General features: G+C 30.3%; 2 protein-coding genes across 4 annotated transcripts in view; one reads left to right on the forward strand and one right to left on the reverse strand.

Moving 5' to 3' along the window:
• The window catches only part of LOC126741004 (aminopeptidase N-like), a 22,647-nt gene extending 18,552 nt beyond the window's left edge, over window positions 1-4,095 (forward strand). The window contains exons 10-16 of the mRNA XM_050447243.1: window positions 992-1,193; window positions 1,252-1,526; window positions 2,777-2,979; window positions 3,032-3,199; window positions 3,254-3,394; window positions 3,482-3,563; window positions 3,619-4,095. Of these exons, the coding sequence (XP_050303200.1) occupies window positions 992-1,193; window positions 1,252-1,526; window positions 2,777-2,979; window positions 3,032-3,199; window positions 3,254-3,394; window positions 3,482-3,563; window positions 3,619-3,777 (1,230 nt within the window). The 3' untranslated portion in view covers window positions 3,778-4,095. The remainder of the gene's footprint in view (window positions 1-991; window positions 1,194-1,251; window positions 1,527-2,776; window positions 2,980-3,031; window positions 3,200-3,253; window positions 3,395-3,481; window positions 3,564-3,618) is intronic.
• Window positions 2,226-26,851, reverse strand: LOC126741005 (ubiquitin carboxyl-terminal hydrolase 1). Of its 3 annotated transcripts, none has more exons than XM_050447246.1 (14): window positions 26,590-26,851; window positions 24,414-24,548; window positions 24,275-24,349; window positions 24,095-24,220; window positions 22,766-22,891; window positions 22,389-22,697; window positions 22,072-22,316; window positions 21,746-21,899; window positions 21,503-21,678; window positions 20,087-20,236; window positions 19,788-20,033; window positions 19,544-19,714; window positions 15,467-15,656; window positions 2,226-2,242 (listed from the first exon to the last, which is right to left on the reverse strand). In XM_050447246.1, the coding sequence occupies exons 2-13, from the start codon at window positions 24,526-24,528 to the stop codon at window positions 15,468-15,470; spliced, it is 2,082 nt and encodes a 693-aa protein (XP_050303203.1). In that variant the 5' UTR covers window positions 24,529-24,548; window positions 26,590-26,851; the 3' UTR covers window positions 2,226-2,242; window position 15,467. The 3 variants fall into 3 exon arrangements, with proteins under 3 accessions (XP_050303203.1, XP_050303202.1, XP_050303201.1); XM_050447245.1 differs by lacking the exon at window positions 2,226-2,242 and adding an exon at window positions 13,121-15,027; XM_050447244.1 differs by lacking the exon at window positions 2,226-2,242 and having other exon boundaries at window positions 13,121-15,656.
• Window positions 26,852-27,343: the final 492 nt, after the last annotated feature.

A 27,343-nucleotide genomic window follows, 5' to 3' on the forward strand; every position in this document is an offset into this window, starting at 1 on the left:
TATCTTTTACCTGAAGATAGTTTTTCTCGAGGATTAGTTAGCTATATCTTTTAATTGCGTTTTAATCCAACTACTTTGAGCATTTGGCGTTGGAATTTCTGCTCCACACATACAATAAGGTGGACACAGATATACCATCCATCATGTTTTCTACCCAACACCACCACTTAACAGTGTTGATGAGTGGCTGGATAGCGTTTCTCAAACTAATATTCCTTCGTTTTGTGGGGAGATATATCGGACAGGTCATTCTATCAACGAATGCCGAGGTATAAGATCAAATATGACTTCTAGTGCTGTTGTTGTATATATTGTCAAAGCTTTTGTGACAGACCCGCTCGCTAATCTTTGCAGTTTATCAAATGTTTGTCTTGTAGTGCTCAGCTTTGTAAGATCATTCCACACCACTACCCCATAAGTAATGATGGGTTTGCAACGGTTGTATATCATCATCGTATACATTAATCACAGTATTTTGGCGGTGCAGTTTTAGTTTTTAACTGTTAAGTGTCTGCAACCCATGATGGCAGTTATGGTTTTGTTGATTAGCTTCTAAATGACTTTTGCAGCTCTAAGTTTGCTGTCTAGTATTACCACCAGATATATCAGTTCATTTCAATGGTCCATGACCTGTTATTCTGTGAAGTGGTTCCTTAATTACTATACTCCACAACCATGATTGTGGTATGCTCGTCTCAGAAGTCTCAGTTGTTCGCGTGATACGCATTTTATAAATCCACACCATCAATGATGAGAAATGGGGTCATTTCTGACGCCAGTTGTTAGTTAATGATTTTAAGTAAAATCAGTGTTCAATGTCATTTTTAGGTTCACTTTTTAAATACATCAGATTCCTTTTTTGGATGCGGGTAATAAAGCAACATTCTGAAATCGTAATGTATGCATGGAAAGTATTCAAAATGTCATCTGAAAATGCCATTTTGAAAGTAGAATTTAGGCTCCCAAATATGCAATTTTGTTTTTGTTTCAGGAAAGATTCTTGAGAGACACGATTAAATTAAAAGATATACCTAATCCTTGCTGGTGGGTCCCTCTGACATATTCCACAAAGTCAGCGCAAAATTTTAATGTAACCACACCCAAATATTGGCTCAGTTGTACTACCAAGAGCAAAGTTATTGATAATATTGCTGATAAACACGATTGGGTGATTTTTAATAACAAAATGTCGGGTAAGTTTCAGTAATATGTTTCTTTTGTGATTTTTGTACTAAATCATATAAATTTTAGGTATCTACAAGGTCAATTACGATGAAGATAACTGGCATATGCTAGGCGGGGCCTTAAAAGAGGATTTTAAGCAAATCCCAACTATAAATAGAGCCCAACTGTTAACCGATGCTGCAGATCTTGCTTATATTGGTGATCTTCCATATGATGTAGTTTTCAACTTGTGGGGCTATTTGGAAAATGAAACCGAGTACCTGCCTATAAAAACCGCTCTGGAAAATTCTGATACTCTTAACACCCACTTGCAGTTTAATAGTGAATATGGATTGTTTGTGGTAAGATATGATTTTTATTAGACCACTATATAATATAAAGGTGATATAGCAATTCTTGTAAAAACCCAACCTTATCTTCCAAGGTCCAAGATTTTTATAGAGAAGTTCATAATAAAGGATTTGAGTAAAACCAGGTAGTCTGAGCTGAGAATTTGGACTGGCTTGGAAGTGAACACTTCTAGTAGTAGGAATCTGAGAATATTTTCATGAAATAACAATATCTCTAAATAGGTTTAGTGAAAAAAGAATCCTTACAGTTTCATGAGTTAGTCAATTTTGTCGCCAAATGAAGAGTATTGATTGAATTTGACCTTCATCAGAAATTTTATAAAACCGATATAGAATGCAGATGCAATTTGAGATGTCTGGATACATCTTTACAGACAATCCTAACAGCCTCTGTCAATAAATTGTTCCAGAAATATTCAAATTGCTGATACAGATCATTTCATCGAGATAATTTTTTCCGAGATTTCATAATATTAGTATGTCCATTTTTTTCTATGTAGGAGCAATGGCTTGTCGTGTGTGGTCGTTTGTTGCATTACTCGATTTTTCACTACATTCTTTCTATGGAAAGTTATCAAACCAAGCTTGTATCTAAAATTTCAGAATGATATAATATGGCACACATATAGTGAGGTATTGTAAATATGCATGATATATCTAACTTACCTACTAAAGTCATCAGAGGACTTTTTCTTGACTTTTTTTACCTAAAAATTCACAAGACTTTGTACCATGTAAGTTTGGTAGGTGTATAATATAATTTAGAGACATGGATGCTAAGTTATTGTTAAGCCAACTATTTTTCTAATGCTACTCATATCTTGTTTAATATATTAATATAATAATAGTTATAATAATATATTTATGTTAATATTAATGTAATACTGTTACAAGATCCGTATCAAACAAACCAGGAAAAAATTAAACATCAGAAGAAAATACCTCATTAATAAGGACAACATAGAGTCCACAGTTTTTACTCATTTGATTTTGACAAGTTTAGTTAAAAATTAGCAAATTTATTACCAAAAAAAATTAAGAGGGCAAATTAAAAATAGTTTAAGGTGAGTTTCAATTCACATAAGATAAAAGGAAGCTTTCGAAGTTATTAATGTAAAAATTGAAAATCTATTCTACCAAACTGATGCAACCCTAAAATTATTACAAACGAGTCTCCTTTATAAAATTATAATTTACCTCAGAGCTGCATGTACCTTTAGCAAGATTTTCTTGTTCTTTAGGGGTATATGAAAGCACTGTTGGCACCAATGTACAAAAGAATTGGTGGTCTAGAAATGAATCCCGATCAGGCAGAAAAACTGGATAAAGTTAAAATGCAGACCAGAATTGCCGGTAAAAGCTGTAGATATGGAGTTCAAGAATGTGTAGATGATGCCTTAACATTATTCAAAAAACTACAGGCGAATCCGGATGGACCGAATCCGTGAGTGGAGATTCCAGTTTTTAACTAAAAACATACAATAAGTTTATTGCAGTATTCAAAAGGATTTAACCAGTATCGTTTACTGTACCGCCCTAAGACATGGAGGTGAAAAAGAGTGGAACTTCTTATGGGAAAAATATTTGAAGTCCAACGTCGCTAGTGAAAAAAATCGAATTTTAGGAGTTCTTGGGTGTACTAAAGAAGCTTGGCTACTAAATAGGTAATTTTAGTTTTGTCGTTACATATAAAACCATTAAGAATCATTTTTTTGCAGATATTTAGAGTGGTCCTTGGAAGATTCAAAAATTCGAAGACAAGATTGTAGCACAGTGTTCACTTCAGTAGTAAGCAGTGATATAGGGTACTACGTTGGAAAAAAGTTCTTCTACAAAAATATTAATAAGCTGGATAAGTAGTAAGTTAAAATGCGGTAGATTCTGGATTATGTCTACCTTTATCAGGTATTTTAAAATTAACTTTAAACCCTAATCTATTTTTATAGCTTATCAGGAACTAAGAGACGTTTGGGTAGGTACCTGACTACATTGGCAAGCCGCATGCAGGACAATCAGGACTTGGAAGAGGTAATATCAATCTTTATATGTATCATAAGTTAGGTAACTATTTACATAATTGCAGCTAGAGAACTTTATTAAAGAACACGACAAGATCTTCTCTGAGGTAAAGAAGAGTGTAGAACAAACTCTGGAAACTGTAAAAATCCATACTCAGTGGCAGGCAAAACATGGACAAGAAATCCATAAAGTTTTAAATAAGTATCAAAAGAAATCCACGTAGTTAAATTACATTATTATATCAACATATATTTTGGGGTGTTCCGATGGTTAAAAGGGTAACATGCCTAAATTATGATTTCTCCAAAATTTTAATTGTACCATTGGATTTGTGATAATTATTGTAACCTTAAAATAAAATTGCTGCAAACGTATTCTAAAAATCCATTTATTTTTTAAAATCTTTAATATACACTTTACAGATTTATGTTTTACAGTATGTATAAATTAATACTAAGCGATTTAGCATGTTAGTTAAATATACAAATATGTACTTAACTTAAATGATCTTAGAAAACACGCAACTGTTCTTCTCTCATGATGAGATTCTTTTTTATTATCCTTAGTTTTTGTAACTGACTATGTGCAAAAAAGTATTATACTTTATAATAAATATACAAATAAGAAATGTCTACAAGTTGATTTATTCAGATCAGAATATTCGTAGTAAGGTGTAGAAAAATCCGTTAAAGGAAATCATTAATATTAGAGATTTTAATTTTGCGTTATACATAATGGTGGCTTACTTCTTGCATTATCCAATAAAATATAAGTAATACATTTTATGTTAATATCGTAATAAATATCAAGGGTATCCTTATGACAGAAAACAAAAGCTAATCAAGTTTTCAGACTCCTATTTATTCAATTTCTATGAAATTTACGGCAAGTTGAAAGTGAGTATCGCTAACTTGATTTTAGCAAGGGCGCATGATTTTAATGTTTTCTGTTAGAAAAATTTCGAAAACTGGCCGGGGAAAATGCCCAGAAGCCAAGATGCTGCAAATGTTGTCAAGAAAGAAACTAAAGAGCTAAAGATACATGAATTTCCATTGAACCACAAAACACCAAAATGACCTAAGTTTAATGGCATTCAGAGATTGCTACTCTATCATCAGATCAATGCTTTACAATTGTTGGGATTTTCATTACCGACCATACTAAAAAATGTCTTATATTGGTTTATACTAAAAAAACCAAAATATATAATCTATTTAAGGTTTAATGTAATATACTTTAGTAGAAAATCTCTAATTAGTTCATAAATTAGAGACAAATAACCTTAAATCCAAGTTCTTTGTCGAAACTCTGATTCTGTAGTTAGAGCGTAGGCTGATTTATTTATTAGTCAGCTAATAGATTCATCTCCTCTAGTATTGTATTTTCTTGAATCAGTAGAACTACTTCTGAATTTAACTAGAGCCATATTTAAGCGAGTAAGATGTTGCAAGATAAATGAAAGTATGATCAAATCATGACTGCAGGCTTTAAGCGTTCAAAAGCTCTTCAGAGGTCTGCAACATAAGTGAAAAGCGGTTAAAAAAACATTATGTATTTTGAATTTTCGTGCGTCTATGGTATTATATTTTAGTAGTATATTAAAGCATATGCTCTGAACCCGAAACGGAAGATGCTAGAGCAATTACAACTAGGATTATTTTCCCACATTTTTCACTCACTTTTGTGTACTTAAAACGTAAATAACGATACGTATAAATAATAATTTAGCAGGCACAAATGACAGAAGAAAAAGAACTACTGAACTTAAAACGTAAGACAATCGGATAATGCACTAGATCATTAGATTAAATTATTGACGAAATTGTCCGATGTACAAATATTTATCTATCTAGTATCCCTGAGAATTTTTCCCGTCCGAGGGATGCTGTGGATACAGATGCTGAAGAAATTAAAGCTGTTTTTGGTATCTCGTACATGGCAGGCATTTTAAAATCGAGACATACGAATCTGAATGACCTCTGGGCTACTGATGCAACAGCTCCTGAATTCCTTAAGCTGGTAATGTCCAAAAATCGCTTTTATTTATTACTTCGCTCGTTACGTTTTGATATTTCCACTAGAGCTGAAAGAAGAAAAATCGACAAACTTCCACCAATAAGAGATATATTTGAAAAGTTTTAAGAAAGATGCCAGGCTTGTTACACTCCAGGGGAAAACTGCACGATTGACGAAATGTTGGAGGGGTTCCGTGGACGTTGTAGCTTATATACCAAGCAAGCCCAACAAGTACGGAATTAAAATTTTTGCATTGGCAGATTATTTTACACAATAAAAATGGAAATTTATGCTGGCAAACAACCAGAGGGTCCATTTATGATTGACAACAGCCCAGCCAATGTAGTAAATCGTTTGTGTGAGCCCATAGCAAACTCGGGGCGCAATATAACATGTGATAACTGATTTACGTCAGTTCCTTTAGCTCTAGACCTCCTAAAAAATAAAAGATTAACTTTGGTTGGAACGATACGCAAAAACAAGCGTGAAATTCCGCAAATCTTTGTTGCAACTAAAGAGAGAAAGATATGTAGCAGTATGTTTGTTTTTGGAAGAGATTGTTTATTAGTGTCCGAAGGTAAATAAAAATGTTATTGGATGGTTAATGTGCCGAAGGTAAATAAAAATGTCTTGCTGTTATCTACATTTCATGAAAATGATACAATTGATCCTGAATCAGGTGATGCATTTAAACCAGAAGTTATAACTGAATATAACAGAAATAAATCAGGAGTTGATACAGTAGATCAGCTAAAAAGCATTTATTCTGTATCCAGAATCACTTGCAGGTGGCCTATGACAGTATTTTTTTCAGTCCTCAATATTGCAGGTATAAACGGGTTTGTCATATTTAGATCCAACAGTCTGGATACAAAAGACCCAAGGCGATTATATCTGAAATGTTTGGCAGAACAGCTTGTAAAACCTCACATGATGCGACGTATAACACAAACATTGCCATATCTTCTAAGCTTGCAAATTAAACAATATTTAAACCTACCATTGACAGAAAAACTAGATATAACAGAACCGGAGGTACCTCAATCCAGACCGAAATGTTCTTACTGTCCAAGAAAGAAAAACCGCAAGACCAGTTCGAAATGTGCTAAGTGCCTAAGAGCAATTTGTAAAGAACATACTATTACTTATTGTACGGAATGTGTAAAATTTGACTCTGACTAAAAATAAGTTTGCAGTATGTAAGATTTCCATTTATATTTTGTTTTTTTTTGTGTCAGTTTTTAAATTAGGTTAGTTCAGGTTAAATTAGCCTAAACACTTTCGCCCGAGCATTTCGACTTTGTGTTAATTTTTTGTTGCATTTTATGTACCAAAATTCTTTTAATTTTGAAAATAAAATATTTTGTTAGTAACCAAATTTTATTTATTTTGCCCAATGATATATTTTTTAGGCAAATATGGCGTGAAAAGTTTAAGTGAGCATAGTGCTCACCTGCGAGTAATGGTGCTATTTTGGGGACCCGCGGGTAATGCAGGGTTAAGACGAAGACGACATAGCAAGCAGATTTTTCTAAATCTTACTAAATAACTATTGGGATAATGCAAGAAATAATCATCCATAATCACAACTATGTATACTGTTTCCAATTTCAACTACGGTATAATAAACAAAATCATTACAATAGAAAAAGACTTGCTTAGAACTTAGGAAATCTTGTTCAAATTAAGTCTTAAATAACTTTTGAGCGTTTACAATTTCGATTTTTTGTTTGAAGTTGTAGAATATTTTATTGCTTTGTAATCTTTTATTGTTTATACATAAAAACCTGAAAATGAACAAATACTGAGGGGTCCAGATACGGTTTCCAAAATTTTTTATTCTTCGAAATATAATAGATGAATTAGTTTGAACTGAAAAGGCTGCAGTTTCTTTGTTTCGTATGAATATTACTCTACACCGAAGGTTGAGTTTTTTGTTTAATGGGAATTTTGTGGTGAAAGAATAATGAAATAGGGCGGAATTGTCTGAATAAATCTGGTTTCGCTACCAGGAGGCAACCTTATTGACAACAAGGTCTCAAAGAGATAAAGTTTGGAGTTACATGGATTCTTATGGGAGAAACATTTGCTCCAATACAAGACTTCGCAGAATAGTCAGAACGAGTTCATCTAAAAAACTAGTTTTTTTATATCTGATACAAGCAGCTATTGGTATAAGAAAATAACTGTTAAAAACCTTATGTTTAAAGACCTCGAACAAAAAAATACAAATTATTTTATCAGAAACTTTGTGAAAAAAAAACTGTTCAAAGGGATAATAATAAAGCTTTCAAAAGTTTACAAAAAAAAATATCGAAATTTATTAAAAATTTAAAAAGTAAATTAAGACTAGTTAAGAGGACTCTTATTAAACTGAACAAGAATTGGTAAGTTCAAGTACATTTTTCAAAATTATTATATTTTCTGCGTAATTAGTTTCATATTTTTAACATACAAAATGAAATAAATTATTCTTAACTACATGTCAAGCCGTCCATGCGAATAACGAATCCTAGTTAAACTATTCGAGACTTCAGCCCCTTATTAAGAATTCATCACTAAGAGTTTCTAGGATTGGGCGAAAGCATTGAAACAGCCTGACATAATGCTTTCATAGGCAACATATATGTTTCAATTTTTTTTTTACATAGCGCTCACAGGTAGTAGGCACATGCAATACAAAAAATGACAACACTAATGAAAAATACAACAAACTATTATAATTTCGGATCAGTACCCGACATCAACAACTCATTTAACGGACGAGACTTATAAACTATATTTTGTAGAACTAAAACTTTACATCTAATATCACGAATTTTAACAAGCCTAACCTACGTTTTTTATATATAATACTGGTCTGATTTTTTGTTAAATCACAAGATGGGGCAAAATTTAAAAGCCCTAGGCCTTAGGCGCTTGGAGTTTATAAATTCGGCCCGTTTTTTAGCGTATTAACTTTCTATTATAAAGAAAACATTTTGAAAAAAATAAACAATATGAAGTATTTTAGAGCATCGTAATGATTATGTACTTTAATGATAAAAGCAGTCTTTTTAACTAGACACGTTCGAAATTTAATATTAATAATATTGTTTGTGCTTAACATTCTTGAAAATAAGAATATATAAAATGTAAACGTTATGTAACTTCCCACACCAGTAATATCTTTATTGGCAAAGAAAAAAAACTACAAAATGCCATTTCCAAATGAATGAATGTCATAGTAAAGGAGAATAATGGTTTTAACATGTGTTGCTTTTGATATAATTAATGTTGTCAAGATTAAACAATATTTGATAGCAAGTTATATATTGTGCCTAGTTAATTAGAAGGCGACGATAAATCGATGATTTGTGGTTTACATTTAATAATATTTTTAAGATGCTCTACTATCATATCAATTTTCGTACAAAACTCTAGCAACCAAATATTTTTTTATGAAACTAGATTTTTGAAAGCTAAGGGCAAATATGGAAAAAATCCTTGTTAATAGTTTAAAGTAAAATTATCTGATTTATGCCCTTATAGTATTTAAATTATCATTTTTATAATAAATAAGGCTTTTTAAAATATTTACCCCCTATTTTGAAAAACCAAATATTTTTTGATTATAAATAGACTATTTAGTAAATGATTAAAGATTAACTAAATGGTATGACCAACAAAATATATATATTCTTAATATTTTTAATTTTGAAAAATATCAAAGCATTACGTATATATATATATATATATATATATTTTATAATATACATTTTTATAATAAATAAGGCTTTTTAAAATATTTACCCCCTACCTATATATATATATATATATATATATATATATATATATATATATATATATATATATATATATATATATATATATATACAATATATATATATATATATATCAAAGATTTTTTAATAACCATATGATTAATTTTTAATTCATTTATAATTTGTTTAAAAGCACATACATTCCTAAATGTATATACATTTACTTAGACAAAACGTTGGAACACTTTTAGTATTTTCGATATTTTGCGTACTTTTATTATCAAATCTTAGTGCTTAAATTTAAGTACTATCAGATCGTTAACAACTCTTCCTTCAAAAAACTGACCGATATAAAAATAGTTGTGTCTTCGATAAATCAATTTTTTAAATCTTCCTGAATTATTGGAAATAGCTGTTAATAAATCTATCGGAAAAGTTTAGATTTGATAATAAAGTATAGTTCAATCCTTACTTGATAACATTATAACAGTTTTAAACAAAACTTTTTTTTAACTTATTGGAAGAAGTATTTTCGAGGATCTAAGTGTAAAAATCCTTAATAAAACCGATATTTTAACAAAAACCAGCCAATGAGAGTTTCTATATTAAAACCATATTATACAAAATATACAACACTCCTCGGCTGAAAACGTTTACCAAATATTTGTTTGGTATGTAATAAATATTACAACAAATCAAAAAAATTCTTATTCAGATAGAATTAACAACAGTACAAAAATAAAAATTTATTAACATAAATATGAAAACTAATAAATAAATTATGGGCCACATTTAAAAGTAGGAGACAAATTTTTTCCAAAAATTTTTTTGTCTCGTGTACTCTGATTTTTTATACAAGTTTATAACAAAATCCAAATATACTTGTATAAAAAATGTCTTAACTGGAAAAGATTGTACATATTGAGGAAAAAAACCTAAATAGATGTATATCTTAATATAATTTAATTACTCAGCTCATGATCTCGGTAATTTTTTTGATTGTCTCAAAAAAAAAGTTAAGCAATAAGATTCCATTATTCCATTATTCAAATTATTCATAGTTATAGCTTTTCTGAGTTTAAAGACTTGTGATATCAATTAGGTTGCGTGGAGTATAAAAAATAAACTTTTACTGTTGCAAAATATTGTATTCTGCAATTTAATAGAAGGAAAAAGCCTTCCTAATTTTAACTACCATATTTGTACCAACAAAAATAATAACAGAAAAACCTATTTCAACCTTTTTTTTAATGGTGAGCTACTCTTAAACATAAGATACCCTTTACTTTAAATGAATTATAAATTGAAAATATATTTTAATATTTTACAAGTTGCTCTTTTACTTTTTGCCACTACTGTATATAGACGACAGCCGAATTGTACTGTAGATATTTTTAAATTTCAAACAGAGGTTGCCAATATCTATTTGAAAAAGTATGCACAACCCTGTGTTGGTGGAGGAAGACCGAAGTCATCTAAATCTTTAATTAAAAGGCTAAATGAAAAAATGCGAAAGATGCGATCATCCAATTAATAGTAAATTCTGGTATAATTTAATATTAAATCACTTTTTATTATGTACTCTCATGTGCTATTAAAAAAGTCCTGAGTTCTCAACCTTTTGAATAAATTACTATTATTTTACAAAAACATTTCAAATTGCACAAAATGGGTTGAACTGGTTGTGCGAAGCAGCGCCAAGTTTAAAAGAAATAAATCTTAGTACACTAAGTATACATAACTGATTTTCACTCGATTTGTCATCAAGGAAAAAATATTATTATATTAGAATCGACACGACGGTTTAGATAACCCTATTGAGGATATAAATGTTGAACTTGATGGTGTACAGACTCGAGAAGCAGAAGAATTAGATGACTATGCCCATATTTCAGAAATTTGGAAGAGTTTTACACCAAATGACTGCCAAACATTAATTGACCCTATTTCAAGACGTATCACTGCAGTAATCAGTAGAAAACGCGATATAAAGCAGTGGTAATTTGCTGCTATTTGGTTTGTAGATTTTTTTTAATTAGCAGTTTTTGATTTTTGTAAGATATTTTTTCTCTGTTACAAAACATGTCGTATTTTAGGCTATTATTAAATAAAAATATCGTATGTTATCACAAATACATTTTAGTTTTTAATACTTTTCGCCTATGACAAATTTCATAAAAAATCGTAGTTTTGATAGTTGAGCCAATTCACCGAGACAGGGCTCGTATTAAAAGCATTAACCCATTAGTGCGTAGAGTCCCTTAAAAGGGACGCCACTGGTTTCAAACACATGCGCACTTCTAATGTTTTCATAACCTCGGGCATTTGTCTAGACGTTCGCTATTTGTTGTAAAATCAGTTCATGTGCAGAAATCGGATATAGCGTTTTGATTTTGTATTTTTATGTGACCATGGATCCGGAGTTACTCGAAATGGAGGGTAAGTTTTAATTTTTTATATCAATAGGTTTCGAAACCAGGGTAAATAAATTCAGTAAATATGTTGTGTTTGAGGTTAAAATCATCATACAATTTTGTCTGCAAAACAAAAATGTGTTATTGTTTTCTTAGACATAAATATTTGTTCTATCCCTTATAAGGGACTCTATGCAAAATAGACAATCCTTAGTATAATTCGTAATTCGTATTTTGCAGATTATCTCTGCATGAATTGCAGACATTATTTGAAGAAAATGACGGTGAAGTTCAAAATCTTGATGTTTACATGTTTACCTGATGACCTAGGCGAAGACACAGAAGAAGACGGCGACAGCTCTGATGATGAGCATATCGGAGATGTAAAGCGCTTATGCCGTGGAATACTTCAGCAGAATTGTGAAGTAAGAGCCAGAAAACAAAATGATTTTGACGAAGAAGATCTAGTTCCTCTAGCCCAACTATTTCCAAAATCTAAGGGTTTATCTCGTCAAACCTATGAAGCCCCACCTAATGAACAGGATGATTTTGATGAAGAAGATCTAATACCTTTAGCAGATCTGCTTTATAAACCTGGATCAAGTATAAGTCAAGGCAATTTTTCAATCCCCAAACGTAGAAAGGTATACGAATGGAGCGCAGATCCCCTCATTTTTTCTATGAATACAAGCTGTGTGTCACGAGAGCCATCTCAAGAAGCAAAAGAAGGCCAAAATCCGTTAGATTTTTTAAAACTGTTTTTCGATGAAGATCTCACATCGAAAATTGTTGAGGAAACCAATAAATATGGCCAACAAAAAAATAAAGAGGTAAATTTCACAAAAGAAGAGTTATATGTACTACTTGGAGGAATGCTTCTTTCAGGTTATGCAAAATATCCGAACAAGAGGATGTTTTGGAATCCAACAGAAGATATACCAAACATTTAAAAAAATAGCATGCGACTAAATAGATCTGAAGTGTTACTTCGCTACATCCATTTCAACGATAATGCTAATATTGATCGCAGTGACCGGCTTTACAAAATTCGCTCTCTACTGAACTCACTGAATAAGAATTTCAAAAAACACGGAGGTTTGGATGAACATCTTTCAATTGATGAAAGCATGATACCCTACTATGGCAAACACTATGCCAAACAGTACATCAAGGGCAGGCCGATAAGATTCGGCTTCAAAAACTGGGCTCTATACAGTAGTAATGGGTACATGATTTCTTTTCAGATTTACACTGGCAAATCAGATGCAGAAAAAGTTTTTGGTCTTGGTGGAGACGTGGTTATGTCCTTACTACATAAATCGGAAGTGCCTTCTAACCAGGAATATAAATTTTTTTTTGATAATTATTTTACAAGCCTGAGTTTACTGAACAATCTCTCGGAAAATAAAATTTGTGCAACAGCAACAGTAAGAGAGATTCGAACGAAAAAGTGTCCATTTCCTGAAAGTACTTCATGGAAATCAAAACCAAGGGGAAGCCACAGTTTTGTTTCTTGTGATAACGTTACTTTTGTATAATGGAAGGACAATAAGGTTGTGACATTGGGGACCAACTTCAAAAGTAATGACATTGTTACCACATCTAGATGGTGTAAGGAAACTAAAACTAAAAAACAAATTCCACAACCCATAAACACATGGGAGGAGTTGATAAAATGCATGGGCTGATTGCTTTGTATAGGACAAGAATGCGACAGCGAAAATGCTATTGGCCAATAGTTTCATATTTATTAGATGCAAGCATCTCAAAGGGCTGGGTACTTATGAAAAAGCTAAGACCAAATGATGCAAATTGTGCCTCCTTACTAGAATTTCGGAGGTATATCGCCCTAATTTTTCGCCCTACAGTCGTATGGTAAAAAACCAAGTACAGGAAAAACTACGGTTCCAGTTCATAAAGCCTCTAGATTTGATAATATAGGACATTTAATTCGGTACAATGAATCTGATCGAAGTGCCAAGTATGCAAGAAGACAAGTAGCTTTATATGTGTAAAATGTGACTGTGGACTTCATCCAAAAAATTGTTTCGAAAATTACCATATAAACTAAATAATATTAATTTTATGTAATTTATGCATGGAGTCCGTTTTGAGGGACGGATCATAACACACTAATAAAAACTAATATTTGATTTTTGTATTTTGTTTTTATATCTTATTTAAGTCATTTATCTAATTCATAAAGAAAAAATACATAAAAAACAATTTTTATAAGTTCATGCACTAATGGGTTAAAAGGGGATATCCAATTTGAAAAGACAGTTTACGGACACAGATGTTTAGGAAGTTTTTGTTAATTAAGAAAAAGAGTTATTGTTAAATGGCAAAGGTAAAGATTCAGCATATAAGAAATTGAATTAAATTCCATTCAAGTATTTGAATATCCCTTATAATATTTATAAGACTGAATATAATAAGGAGTTTTTGTAAAATTTTGTACAACTTTATAAAATATCTTTATAACTATAGATATGAAGATTGCTTAAGTATACTGCTTGCATGATGTAAGTGAAATAATACAATATAATTATGACGATTACTTAGGCATAATCTGAAGAATAATATATTTTAATTGTTACCATAAAAATATTGACTTTCATTACTATAAGTATGTTTTGGTTGATTTTTATTACGTTAAATCATTTTGCTCTTTTCCCTGAGACTTTATTTCAGTTCCATTTCTTAAATAGTATCACTTTTAAGCTCCCTTATTATTCTAAAACCAATGTAGCACGCTTCTAAAAATATTTTAGACTTTATTATGACAATCTGGCCTCGAATGTGAATTCCCATTCACAAAATTTAATCTGATTTATTTCTTATCGAGATCACAACGCTGAGCAATAAAATTTACACATTAAATAAGCAATGAAAATAACACCCTGCATCGAAGCACCTCTAAGGCACAACTAAAAATATAATTCGTCGTATTTCCAAAAAATACAATTTTAATACAAGATATCCCATAAGTGAGAAGTGTTAAAAATGAGTAACTCACTGAACATAATTATAATTTAGATATGTTAGAATGATTAAGATTAAATGAGTTCAAAAGTTAAGATGATATGTGGAGAAGGCGAAATGTCTCATATAGCGTTGCGAGAAATCAGTTTTAAATAGGTAACAGATATGGAATATCTTGTAGTTCTTAGCTTATGGTCACATGCCAGACTGGTATTTTGAAAAATTATACATGTATCCTATGGTACTAAAAGAAAACAACTTCCATATTTCGCACCTCCTCAATAATTATTGTACCTGAAAATTTTTAAACTGAAGAAATTGAGAAACATTTTAAAAACTGTTTGCTTTGGCACGTCTTTCCCGAGATAATGTACAAGAAAATAGTTAGTAACTTTTATCAGTCATAATTGAAAGTAGTGCGAAACTAGAATTATTCTCGAAATAACCAATATACTACAAAAAAAAACGAAATTAAATAAAAACGGTATATGTGGGCTTACATTAATATTAATCTTATATTAATAGTTATACTTATCGAATATTATAACAACTTTGCGGGGAGGATTATTTGCTATATATATCAACAAGTAAAAAACTCTCATAAAAAAAATCTAACCAGACGAGGGTCGATTTTTTACTCTCCGTCAAACATGTTAATAAACAAACAAAAACAACATATTTATATACAAAACAACGCATAAGAAATGGAAAAATACCTTAAAGTTAAACTTACATTAGATTTTTGAGTAGAAAAGCAAATAGGGTGTGTTCGTATTGTCGTGCCTTCTGTTCAGCATATCGGTAAATTCTTTATTTGATAGATGTTTTACTTTCTCGTCGTCAAACTCAAGCCAATCCTCACAAGAGTTTAGTTCCAAGTTTAACTTGCATCGAATCCCGCAACACGACATACTTTGGCATAACTGCAAATACAAAAACCTTAAATTAAAAAATCTTTAATAACTGAGAATCTTTTTTCAGTCAACCCATATTCTCAATTTAGTCAAGAACTTTCTAAATTAAAATTCTTTTTTCGTTCGGAGTCCTCTCAAGTAATTATAAATATTTGTTTAAATTTTAGAAAAAGTAGCGACAGATCGCTGTAAAAAAATTAATTCTTTGGATCCTTCCTGAAGTCTCAGGCATCAAGCAATATACACCGTCGTGTCATAGTAATTAAAATAAAATAGTATAAGGACGCAGTGCAGAAGCGTTTTTAAGTTTTCATCTAAAAATCTTTTGAATTAAAAGCTATTTTAAAGGATTTTTAATGTAAAATATGATTTTCATAATGAAGTGAATTATCGAGGATGACACCTTTCATTAATCACTTTATTAAAAAACTGTCTGATGTGTTTTGTTTATTTCTAATTGGATTTGGTCAAATAAATTCACCTCAACTGATGGGCCAACACCAGTTTTTGTTGTTAAATATAAACGGATGCTGTTTAGAGACCACTGAAAAATATGCAAGCAACACTACGGTTGTTGGCATGAAAAGTAAATAGAAATTGAGTTTCATCGGAATATAATGCGAAAATAAATTAAAAACTAAAAATGTTTATTATTTATTCTTCACTTTGTTTTTGGTTCCTTTTCTGCCAAATCAAACCTTTTTTGAGTTTTTTCATTACACGACAGGTACATTGCAACAGAAGGTACGTGAAACTCAAGAAATAGAAGAAAACTTACGTACTACACTAGATAGACTACGTACTGCTCTATAACATCACCAAAAATGGATGGCTTTTTAAGTTTTTAACTTTTTTTTAACTTTAATTAACTAGGTGGTGAGTTAGGTCTCTTTTTCAAGAAAGGTGTGAAACAGGTGCCTTTACAATTTATTTATTATTATTTACAATTACATATTTCAGCACATGAAAACACAGGACCATAGAAGTTTTTTTGAATATATGAGAATATATCCTGCACAGTTTGACAATATTTGTCTAAGTTAAACCAAAATTGTTAAAACGCAGTCGAAGAGAATATCTCAGAATTACGTTTGTCAGTGACTATATATTTGACCCATGGACCAGCATATTTCCTGGAAGTTTGGAGTAGGACTCCACTGTTTCTAAAATCATTTTAGAAAAATGTGAAGCCATATGGGAAAAATTTCAGCTCATATATTTAAAAACACCAACTCAAAATTACTAGACTGCCATTGGTACTCATTTCTAGAACAGATGGAATACTCTGGGACCTATTGATGGACCATGTTAATATCCAATGTCCTATAAAAAGTGCTTCCCAATATTTAAATTACAAATATAATTTCAGTAAAGCATGGTTTATTGGCGTGTTGTGATGTAGATTATAAATTTACATGAACATCCATTATGTCATAAATTGTTCATTCGAAATGCAGCGTTTTTATTGGGTCTGGGAAGGCAACGAAAACGAGAAAGTTGAAATTTGATCAACTTTCCCGTTCCAGGGATTCTTCTGGAGATATCCACCTGGACAGACAAGGAACTTTTTCGTTATTTTCGTTTATTAATTTACTACGTTTTCATGAATAATTCAAATCGATTTGAATCCCGATTCCCCGATTTTCAAAACGGATGTTTAAATCCAGTTTCAAAGTAAATTGGGCTCGTTTAAGAATTGCCATAAAAACAGTTGCAAGACAAATTTGTTTAAGTTTCTTTATTTATTTTCAATTACTTTCTTGTCATATTCATCATTTGCATGAAGGATAATTATTGCTAAATTTGCAAATAATAAATATATAGATATATAATTGTTCAATATTATATACTGACTCAAAAACGTTGAACAAATGACATAGACAAATGTAACAAGATTCAAATAACAATAACCAGTTCAGGATATAAAAAATTAAACAAATATCGACTGACATTTGGCAACTTTGACATTCGCAGATACAATCTCCAGTTTAAAAATGATTTTTAAGTTGAGTTGGATCCCCATAATGAAAAAAAAAAGGATTTGGCTCAATCAATTTGAATTGATTGATTAAATTTATCCTGAAAACGTACTAATTATCAAAGATGGTACTAACGGCATTTTCCGTTTTATTATCTAAATATCTCCGGAAGTAACACTTTTATTTGGCGTCAAATTGCGGAAATTTGCAATTGTATGCTATGTAAGTAACATGTAATACTATGTAAGTAACCTCGGTAACAGTTAAGTTAGGCATAGATTCATACCAATCGTTATTGAAAGAATCTCACCTAAGTCTTTTTTAAAATGAATTAAAAAAATTTATTAGATGGCTGAAAGCAAGCACTGATCTCCTAAATTAATTTATAGTAAATAAGCACTTACTTCTAATGAAAAATTTAGTTAAACTATAACACTAATAGTCAAATAGCACCCCTTTCTTAATTAAGCCTATACACATACTTTTTTACTCTATTTATTATTACTATTATTTTAAATTAATATATACTTTTGTACGAACCTAATATTTCACCCAAAAAAAGAAATAAAATTAAAATCAATTGAAAATGATAAACTTATTCAGTGAGGCAGAACGTCCCACGTATTAACCATAAGCAAAAATCGGCCGTTCTGATTGAACCGCGGCGAAATGCGTTACGTTTTGTTCAACTAGAATGGTAACGTGGTACATCTTGTAGTCACTCTAGCGGCAGCAGAAACGTGGTCAAGATGGGGTCAAAATCATGTACGGATTGTCAGCAGATGAGTTTTTTTTTGCGCTACTGTAAGACTTTTATCGGATTTGATTAAAAAAACAGACAGATTACACATTAGCAATTCGTTGGACGTAATATTAAATTACTTTTTTCCGCATGTAACGGTGCCATAAAAGTTATATAAATTCAAATTATGGATATCAATAGATATTAATCATTTTAATAATAATAAGCACGCGTTAGTAATTATTTATTTTTATATTAAATCCCAAGAACCAAGCCCTTTGGAGTGGGGCATTCGTTGTTATTTACGTCACTGTTACTTGTTACTCCCGATTTTAAATTTTAATTGTAATAACAAATATAAACTTTTCTAAGAATCAAAAAAAATTATACTTGATGAACATTTTCTTAATAGGCAAAAATAAGCAAAAACATTTCCTTTTAAACCTTTGTACTCTTGGCATTTTCTAAAATAGGTCCTTTAACCTGAAATTTTCGGATGAGAATGAATACATAGTTTGAAAAACTAAGAAAAAAAAGAAATAAAGTACAAAATAATTTAAAATTATTACTCTAGCATAAACTAATCACATTTGCGAGAAAATTAAAAAAAAAAAAAAACACTAATAGTTCTCTAAGTTATTTTACTTTTTAATTACACAAATATTTTTATACCTTATTTTTCAATGATGTCTTTGTACGCCATTCAATCCAAACTAAAACATAATATCCATGTTGATATTATCTTCTAGTTTGTAGATAAATTCTTGCAACAATATATTTATACATATTTCTCCATATTAATATTCTCACAGTCCATAAAAACGCAAAAATTGTAACAATATCCTCAAAATCGTATGACCCCAAAATATCTACTAAAACGTCAAAAAGGGCTACAAACCGTACCACGTTAGGGCCCTAGTTGGACAAAACGTACCACGTTTCGCCACAGTCCAATCAGAACGGCCGATTTTTGCCGTGTGGCTAATTCGTAGTACGTTTTACCTAAATTCTGCCGAGATCCCAATGATTAGCCTCAAATTTGGGACAACCTGTATATTCACTTTCTCATATAAGACACACAATTATTTTTAGATTTGCCATAACTAATTAAAAACTAATGCAAACTAATTAAAATCACCAGTTTTAAATTAATATGTAAATACAAAACAACTTACCTGGGCATCATTTTTTTTAGAGTTAGTTCCAATACCATTTTGCGTTTCACTGAGGCTATTACCCAAAGCTTTGGTCTTAAAAAACTTTAAAAGAGTTACTTCTTTGTTGCTTGAACTAAGATAATTTTTGGGAATGTCTCTTGTGCACTCTACGTAGTCGTATGTTTCAACCTGTTAATAAATAATTTCATGTATATTTTGTTTAAAAAAACATCTTAAATAGAAAATATTAAATATTACTTACAGAAGCTCTAGAATAGGCAATATAATGCCCAGATGCCATGCTAGCACCCAAATGCATTATAACGCAACTAAGCCGATATCTGTGAGGGGTAATTTTTGTACTGTCCATTTTGCTGCATCCCTCGCAGAAACATCGAATCTCTAGAGGGGTAGGCACAAAAGTGTTGACTTTTTGAACGCCCGATAAGGACGTGGTAAACCTTTTCAGATGAAGGACCATAATATTTGGTAATTTTTCGTAAAGAACCTAAAAAAAATAAGTTGTTTATTTGTTATTTAATAACTGTTAAAAAGCCTTACTGTTCGTTGTGCTTCGTTATACCGATTACAATTTTCACAGAAATATTTATTTTGATCGGAAAGTTTCTCAGAAGTGCAACATATTGCTCCAAAAATGGAGCTATCCTTGATATATGTATCAAAATCTTCATCTCTATAGTTTACGGCCACCTAAAAGTAAGAAGTAAAAAATTGTACTATGCATTGAATCATATGGCATGTGTGACAACTTTCGCGTGAAAAATTCAGAGGCATGTTTCCATAAGCAAATTCGTAAATAAATCCGTTCCTAGCCGATGGCTACATATTCTCTAATTATTAAGGGTCGAATCACCTGAATAGATTCAATTTGAGAGGCTCTTCAAGTCTGAAACCTTATGAAAAAAATCCAGTGGCGGGCAAAACGTTGACGTATAACAGCACTTCAAAAAAAAAGTTTTTCAAATCTTTTATAAGAAATTTCTAGTTTATAGTGAAAACTTTTGAAATGTTAGTGAATCATCAAAAAGTATACCCAAATTTCTCTGAAATTGATGTGTATTATCTATTTGTGGAACAAATAGTTGCTTAATCCTATCAATCCGATATTTGGCATTAAAAATAGCATACAAGACTTAGACGGGTTGAGTTTTAAATTATGATCATCAGAGATTTTTTTAAAGTTATTCAAGTCTGTCAAATTTCTCAATGTTTTTATTCCTACTGTCAAATTTTACAGAATTATCAGAAAGTCCATAGTAATGAAGTTTGGCTAATAGCATATTATGACTGTTCTTTAGGATTCGTGTGTTTAGTTAACACTTAGTGTTTAGTTATTAGTTTAGCGCTTTTACGATTGCCTTTTTCCACGAAGATGTAAAATAACTTTCTAGAATACAAGAACTTATTACATTTATTAAGGGAGGAAGGCAGTATGGCAAGCAAAGTATATCCCCATACTGTTCATAATCTTTAACAGGGAATTCTCATCTATAAGGGTAAAATTTAGTTCGACATTAACATTAGGATAGATATATTTAGATAGGAAGATTTTGTCATCTGACACAAAGAAAAACAGTTATGATGTTCACCTTCTGGATCACATTGGAAATTTCAACTGTCTTATCTTTTCCTGTTTTAGAAAAAAATTGTTTCCCGTTCTTTTGTAGGGATACTTAAAGTTTATACGCGGCAAATAGAAACTGAAGAACTACTTCTTCTCATACAAAAATGTGATATTAATCAAAATATATTGAGATAAGTATACACTGATTTAATATTTATTTGCTGTAAAAAAAAAAGAAAAATACATTCTTAATCCCAAACTAAAAGCAAATAACTTAAAATGTAACAACAAAGCAAATATCTTAAAATGCTCAAAACGTATCCAAATTTCGAAAATGTAACCAGAACTGTATATTTCAAAATATATAACAATAATAATAATAACATACTTACTTGAATATCTAGGAAAGGCTCTTTCCGTTCACTAACCTCCTCGCACTCTAAACATTTGGTTCTATGCAACGATACTCCTTCAAAATCCTCTGTAATAAAGTTGTAGCCACACTTTTTTCTTAAATTCTCATCGTTGGCATCCCCAGTATTTTTGTCGCAGTCATTCGGAAGAATATCTAAATACAATGATTATTGTAAACAAACATTTCTTGTTTTCTGTTTTATTTGTTTTAATTAACCTACCATTTTCAATATCGCCGTTTTTCTTCGAAGACTTTTCCTTCTTCTTTAACGGTTTTTTCCACGACCGTCTCATTGACCATTTGCTATTATTATTTGGCACAGTAGGTGCTGACGTGGCTTCTGGAGATTTTATTAGCTCGGGATACTGTTCAATCTAAAGAAGTTAATGAAAAATTTAAATAAGGAAGATATTAAAAAGAAATACTAAAAATAAAGGTTTATTGGTATTTCAGTTATCAATTTAGGACAGTTGTATTGGAGCAAAAAGACAAGCTAGGAAAAAATATGTTAATGTCTTATTATACAGATATTATGATTTTACTAACCTGTTCATTTAATTTATCACAAGTAACTCTTAAACATCTTGATAATTCAACCAAAAACTCATGAGCGTCTTGTTGATGGTTCCCTATAAACATAGAATTGGCATCTCTAACGGCCTGCAACAATTCCTCCGGTTGGTAGGGTTCACTGGATGACTTTGTTTCTATATTATTCATAGTAACAAATACTGCATGTAATTTCTCTGTAACTATTTGTTCTTTGGATTTTGGAATTAGGTCATTGTTACCTAATAGATAAAAAAAATTGGGGTAAAAGTTAATTTAGCAAAACAATCGTAGTTATTAGAGATTGAACTTACCTATGGAAAGCAAATCTTTACTACTGGCACTCCTCCAGCTACTACCACTAACAGCACTACCATTTCTTCCTAAACTACTAGTTTTAGTTCTGCTTTCTTTTAACTTGCTATTCACCATGCTCAAATCTACTAGTAAATGGTGCAAATTATGCAAAACCGTTGGGGCGAATCTAAGTGTATACAGAACACTATTTAGGAAACACGTATTTCCCATATTACTCAGGGTTGCCACATTGCAGTCAGGTAGTGAATCACCATTAGTGACGTGGTGGTAGCCTTGCTCGTCTTGGTAGTCTGCCATATCTGTCTCTGAAGAAATAGATAAGATTATAAGTAAAATAAATCAAAGTAAAAAAAACATGTTTTTCTTTCTTTACCTTCAAATCCGTACCAGTACTCAAAGTCAGGTTTTTGTGTATATCCAAGAGCGCCAAACGGCTGTCTCTCGCTCGTTAAACTTTTCTGATTAAAGGTGTTTGAAGCAGGGCTTAAGGTGATTGGTTCTAAAATATAACATCCATGTAGAAAAAGCTTACACTACATTTACACCACATTCAAAGAGATGTAATTTAAATTTTAAAGCACAATTAGTCAATGTCACTGATGGTGTCTAAATTGATCCAAGATTAATTTTAAGAGGTTAAGTTATGAAGTTTTATCCTATCAATAAATTTTATTTAAGGAAAGAAAAAAAATTATTTGGATAGAAGGTTTTAACCTGGAACTACATCATAGCAAGTTCAGCTCCTAACCACTCTAACGATAGGTATTTGTTTGAAATTTTATTTTACTACTAATTGTCATTGTTAAGTGACTCTTGGGGGACCCAAGTAAATAAATATTAACAGCGGTTTGTTGCCTTTGGGACATTCGAGTAGTAATATAATGACAGCACAAATTCAAGTAGTGTAGCCTACAGGCAACAGATGGCTCACAAAAGTATGTACAATACACATTAAAGTATTCCTGTACAAAAGTCAAATTTTGATTTTTGCATCATGAATAGCTAGATTACATATTTATGGTTTGTACACCTCAAAAAACAAATACCCAATTTTGTTAGTTTGCCTCTGTGGTTCCTAATGCTAACTGACTGGTTATATAATAAAGTATTTGTTTTAAATAAAGTTGAAAGATTATTGCTTTTAATAAATTTTGAAAGTAATGTATAAACTTTATACAACCTATTATCATTATGTATTGTATGAGATTTGTGCCTTTGTTTTTTTAATTCAAAATAAAGAGTTTCTTTAGTAATTTGAAATCTATAGAAAAGCTTTATCTATAGCAATAACATAGCATATAACACGATTCAATTTTCTTTATGGTCACCACATACACATACTTTTTCTACAGGCTTTTTAAAATTCACTTTCAAAAAAAATTAACATAATATATAGTAACAGTTTTCCAACAGATTCTATAAATATCAATATATAAAATAAAAAAAGGAAGTAGAATGTCATTGAATATGCTCTACAAATAATATATTCTTTTATTTTGAACATACAATTTTGAAATGGCATGGCTTTAACATGAAATGTTTCATGTTAAAAGTATTTTAAGCATAGTAGTAATCCAGATAGAATCCATTTATAAAGCTCTTTTACACTTTCCTAACAATTTGTGATCAATCAAACGCAATCTTGCACTAATAAACACCTTAGAGAAGAAAATAATATAAAACTTAACAAACATGAAGTTACCTTTTGGCTGTATATTTTCCTTCAGTGTACTTCTCAAATTAACCTCTTCAACTTCTTCAAAATCTATTTCAAATTCTAAAGATCCACGACTTTGATTATCTTCTCGGGTTTGCTCAGATATGCTTTCTAAAATTATTAATATGTGTAGTAATATGAAATTCTAAACCATCAATATACTACCTTGTAGCAAGTTCTCTTTAAAAGAAATATATTCAGGATGCTCTAAAAGTGTGGATGAAAACACCTTGGATTTTTCTATAAAAAAAATGTTTATCTGGTTAAAATAAAAACTAACTAAAAATTAATTTGAAATACTTACTATTAGGATTTATTTCATCATCAAAAGGTATTCCATATAATAAGTTATCAAACTTTTGATCATCATATGATCTTTTCTTGGGTTTATGGGGGTAATATTTCTTGAAACATCTCATGATTTTTATCCGACAAATACCTGTTAATAAATTGGAGAGAAAAGATTTAGTAAAACAAGTTTTTATCACATTATCCAAAAAACAGTACAACAGAATAAACTGAGCAAAAATTTTATTAATATTCAAAATACAACAGATTAATTTTAACTAAATAAGTATGTTGTTCTGTTAATAATACTTTCTTGTAAAAATACATTCCTAAATATATATACTGAGTATTATAATATATACAGTGCTTTTATTTTAAAACAAACCACTCATAATAACTTTCTTTAAAAAAAAACATATGAATTTAGATTTACAGGAGGAATTTTAATTTTGCATTTAATAAAGTTCTGTCAATCACCACCAGCTAACATCACTTTGATGTGTCAAATGGGATCCTCCATCATTGTATGCAGTATACAATTGTTTATTCAACTAGACCAATAAAAATTAAATTGGTTGATTTATAAGTGGATAGTAAGATATGTAATAATAATTGATATTTTATCAACCTCCAACTTTATAATACATACATAAATCATTTTACAATCCATAACCAATTGCTGCTTGATAGTTGTATAAGTAATTAGGGTGTAAAAAGACATATTAATAACTAATAGTTCATTCAATTAAAAAAATTTATTCTACTAAATGCTCAAAATGTGCAATATTATGACAAAACAGGGTGGTTTATTTTGAAGTCAAAGCAGTGTATACAATGTCTAGCTAGAGTAGGTGATTCATACTTTCATTCACTGCTTTAATACCGGCAAAACCTTTAAACTCTACTGGCAATAGGGCTTCCGCTTGTTGTTTTAGTATTTTTCAATTAATTTTTAAGGCATTTCCTATTAAATTTTGGACATTTAATTTTTGAATATTGAATTTACAGTGCAAGGATAATTTTAGAGGAAAACACTAATAAAGGTTTTGTTGCATGTTGCATAATTAAAAAAAAACAATTTGATTGTTTTTTTTTTAAATTCACAGCATTTGTGTTTACAGCTAAAATAACTTTTGAGCCTATATAACAAAAGTGAAATTTTTTTTAATTTTTTTAAAATTAAATTAAACTTTTATTTGCATTTTGTTTAAATTATAATTGCTTGTAGTATGCTCTCAGATTTAAAATAATTAAAAAAAAAAATGTATTTTTTGTTACCTTAGATTCTCAAAATTGGGTGTTCTGTTAAAAACAATGTGTATATTGTATGGTAACAGCACCAATGTTTTACAGTGCACCAGAAATCATCATTTTAAGGTAGGTATTTGTACATTTAAAAATAGACAATTTATATTGTGTCACACAATGCAGGTTCCCATTTAAATTTATATCAACCAGAGGTATATAATACAAAAAGTCTTGAAACTACTGTGACTCATATGTCTATCAATACCAAGAACAGACAGAGACATTTTAGCACAAAAACTAAAAACATTCTTTAAAATCAGTGAAAAATTGGCTGCAGAACAATCAGTGTTGTGACCCTAAAAAAATAATAATTATTTTTTTATAAAAATCACTGGAACATTTTCGAAGAGTATTGATGACTGGTGTATCCAAAATTGCATTACTTCAGATATTCTAATAGTCAATTACTGGTGTTACCATACAAATTTTCGGTAGTGCTTTTCTTTTTGGAATTATCCAATAACAGCATAACAAATATAAGTAAATCATGTCTATTCCAGTTAAACATACAATAATAAGAAAATATATTCAGTAAGTGTTTTAATTGCGAGAACAGCTTCATTATATAATGGTAAGAAGATGCTACACTAAACAGTGTTGACCTATACTGTTGAATGAAGCATCTTAGTATATATAACTATCATTATATTAAGTTATAATGATAGTTAAACATTTTCGACACCTGCTAAAGAATAAATAGACTTATAAACCCTAATACAAAAAAATAAAGGAGGTAGACATGGGATGATGGGTGTAGGTCAAGTTAAATTACACATTAGCATAACTGCCAACACTGAAGTTGTTAACTGAGGCAGACAGCAGTTGGGATTTATTAATGAACTTATAGTATAATAAATAATATAGGATTAAAAAGCCTTACATACATGTGTAAACCTATTTATGTAACAATTTGTTGTTTTTGTATACACATATATACACTAACACCCAGGTAAGCCAAACTCCTGTTACTGACTGTTTTAAATTAAATATAGGAATATTATTATAACACCAATTTCCAAAGGGTATGTTTTTAAAATTCGTCCATTCTACGATTTTTATAGGCGCATACACTTCTCTTTCTAATTTTATTCACAATTCACAACCGAAAATTAAAAAAGTAAAAAATTAAACAGTTAAATACCAACAGACATGACAATAATGACATTTGACAATTAATGACAAGTAACTTACGCTTGGGAGCTACCCGGCATAAATGATCCCGGAGGTTAAAGAGAGCCGAGCGAATTTTTCTTAGACGAGGAAGAAGAGGTAACGCTGGATTATAGACGGTAAAAGAATTTGCGTAATAGAATTTTTCTTTCCATGTTATAGCTGTAAATGCCGCACTAACTTGTAATTTACGTTTATAACGCTTGCTGAGAACCATAGTGGCGAAAGTAAAAAAATGCACATTTTGAGATAATGGACTGCAAAATATTGATTATTATTTAAAAGAAAATTTTAAGCTCATAAAATGGGAATTTTTGAAAACTAAAATTTACTTTTACCTTGTTTTGTTGTGGTCTGATTATGGATATTAAATTGAAAAAATTTAAGTGTATAGGTCAAATTTTGATTTTGTTTTTTCGCCACTATGGCAAAAAAAATATATTTTTTTATTTTAAATTTTAGTTAAAT

Source organism: Anthonomus grandis, chromosome 10, assembly GCF_022605725.1.
Source record: "Anthonomus grandis grandis chromosome 10, icAntGran1.3, whole genome shotgun sequence".
Taxonomy (NCBI): domain Eukaryota; kingdom Metazoa; phylum Arthropoda; class Insecta; order Coleoptera; family Curculionidae; genus Anthonomus; species Anthonomus grandis.

What these genes read in the sequence shown, in the direction of transcription:
- LOC126741005 (XM_050447246.1), bottom strand. Translation starts at nt 24,528, where the DNA reads ATGAGATGTTTCAAGAAATATTACCCCCATAAACCCAAGAAAAGATCA. An exon ending in TGATGAAATAAATCCTAATA is followed by an intron (nt 24,350 to 24,413) that starts GTAAGTATTTCA and finishes TTTTTTTTATAG; the next exon opens with AAAAATCCAAGGTGTTTTCA. An exon ending in CTAAAAAAAATGATGCCCAG is followed by an intron (nt 15,657 to 19,543) that starts GTAAGTTGTTTT and finishes TTGTATTTGCAG; the next exon opens with TTATGCCAAAGTATGTCGTG.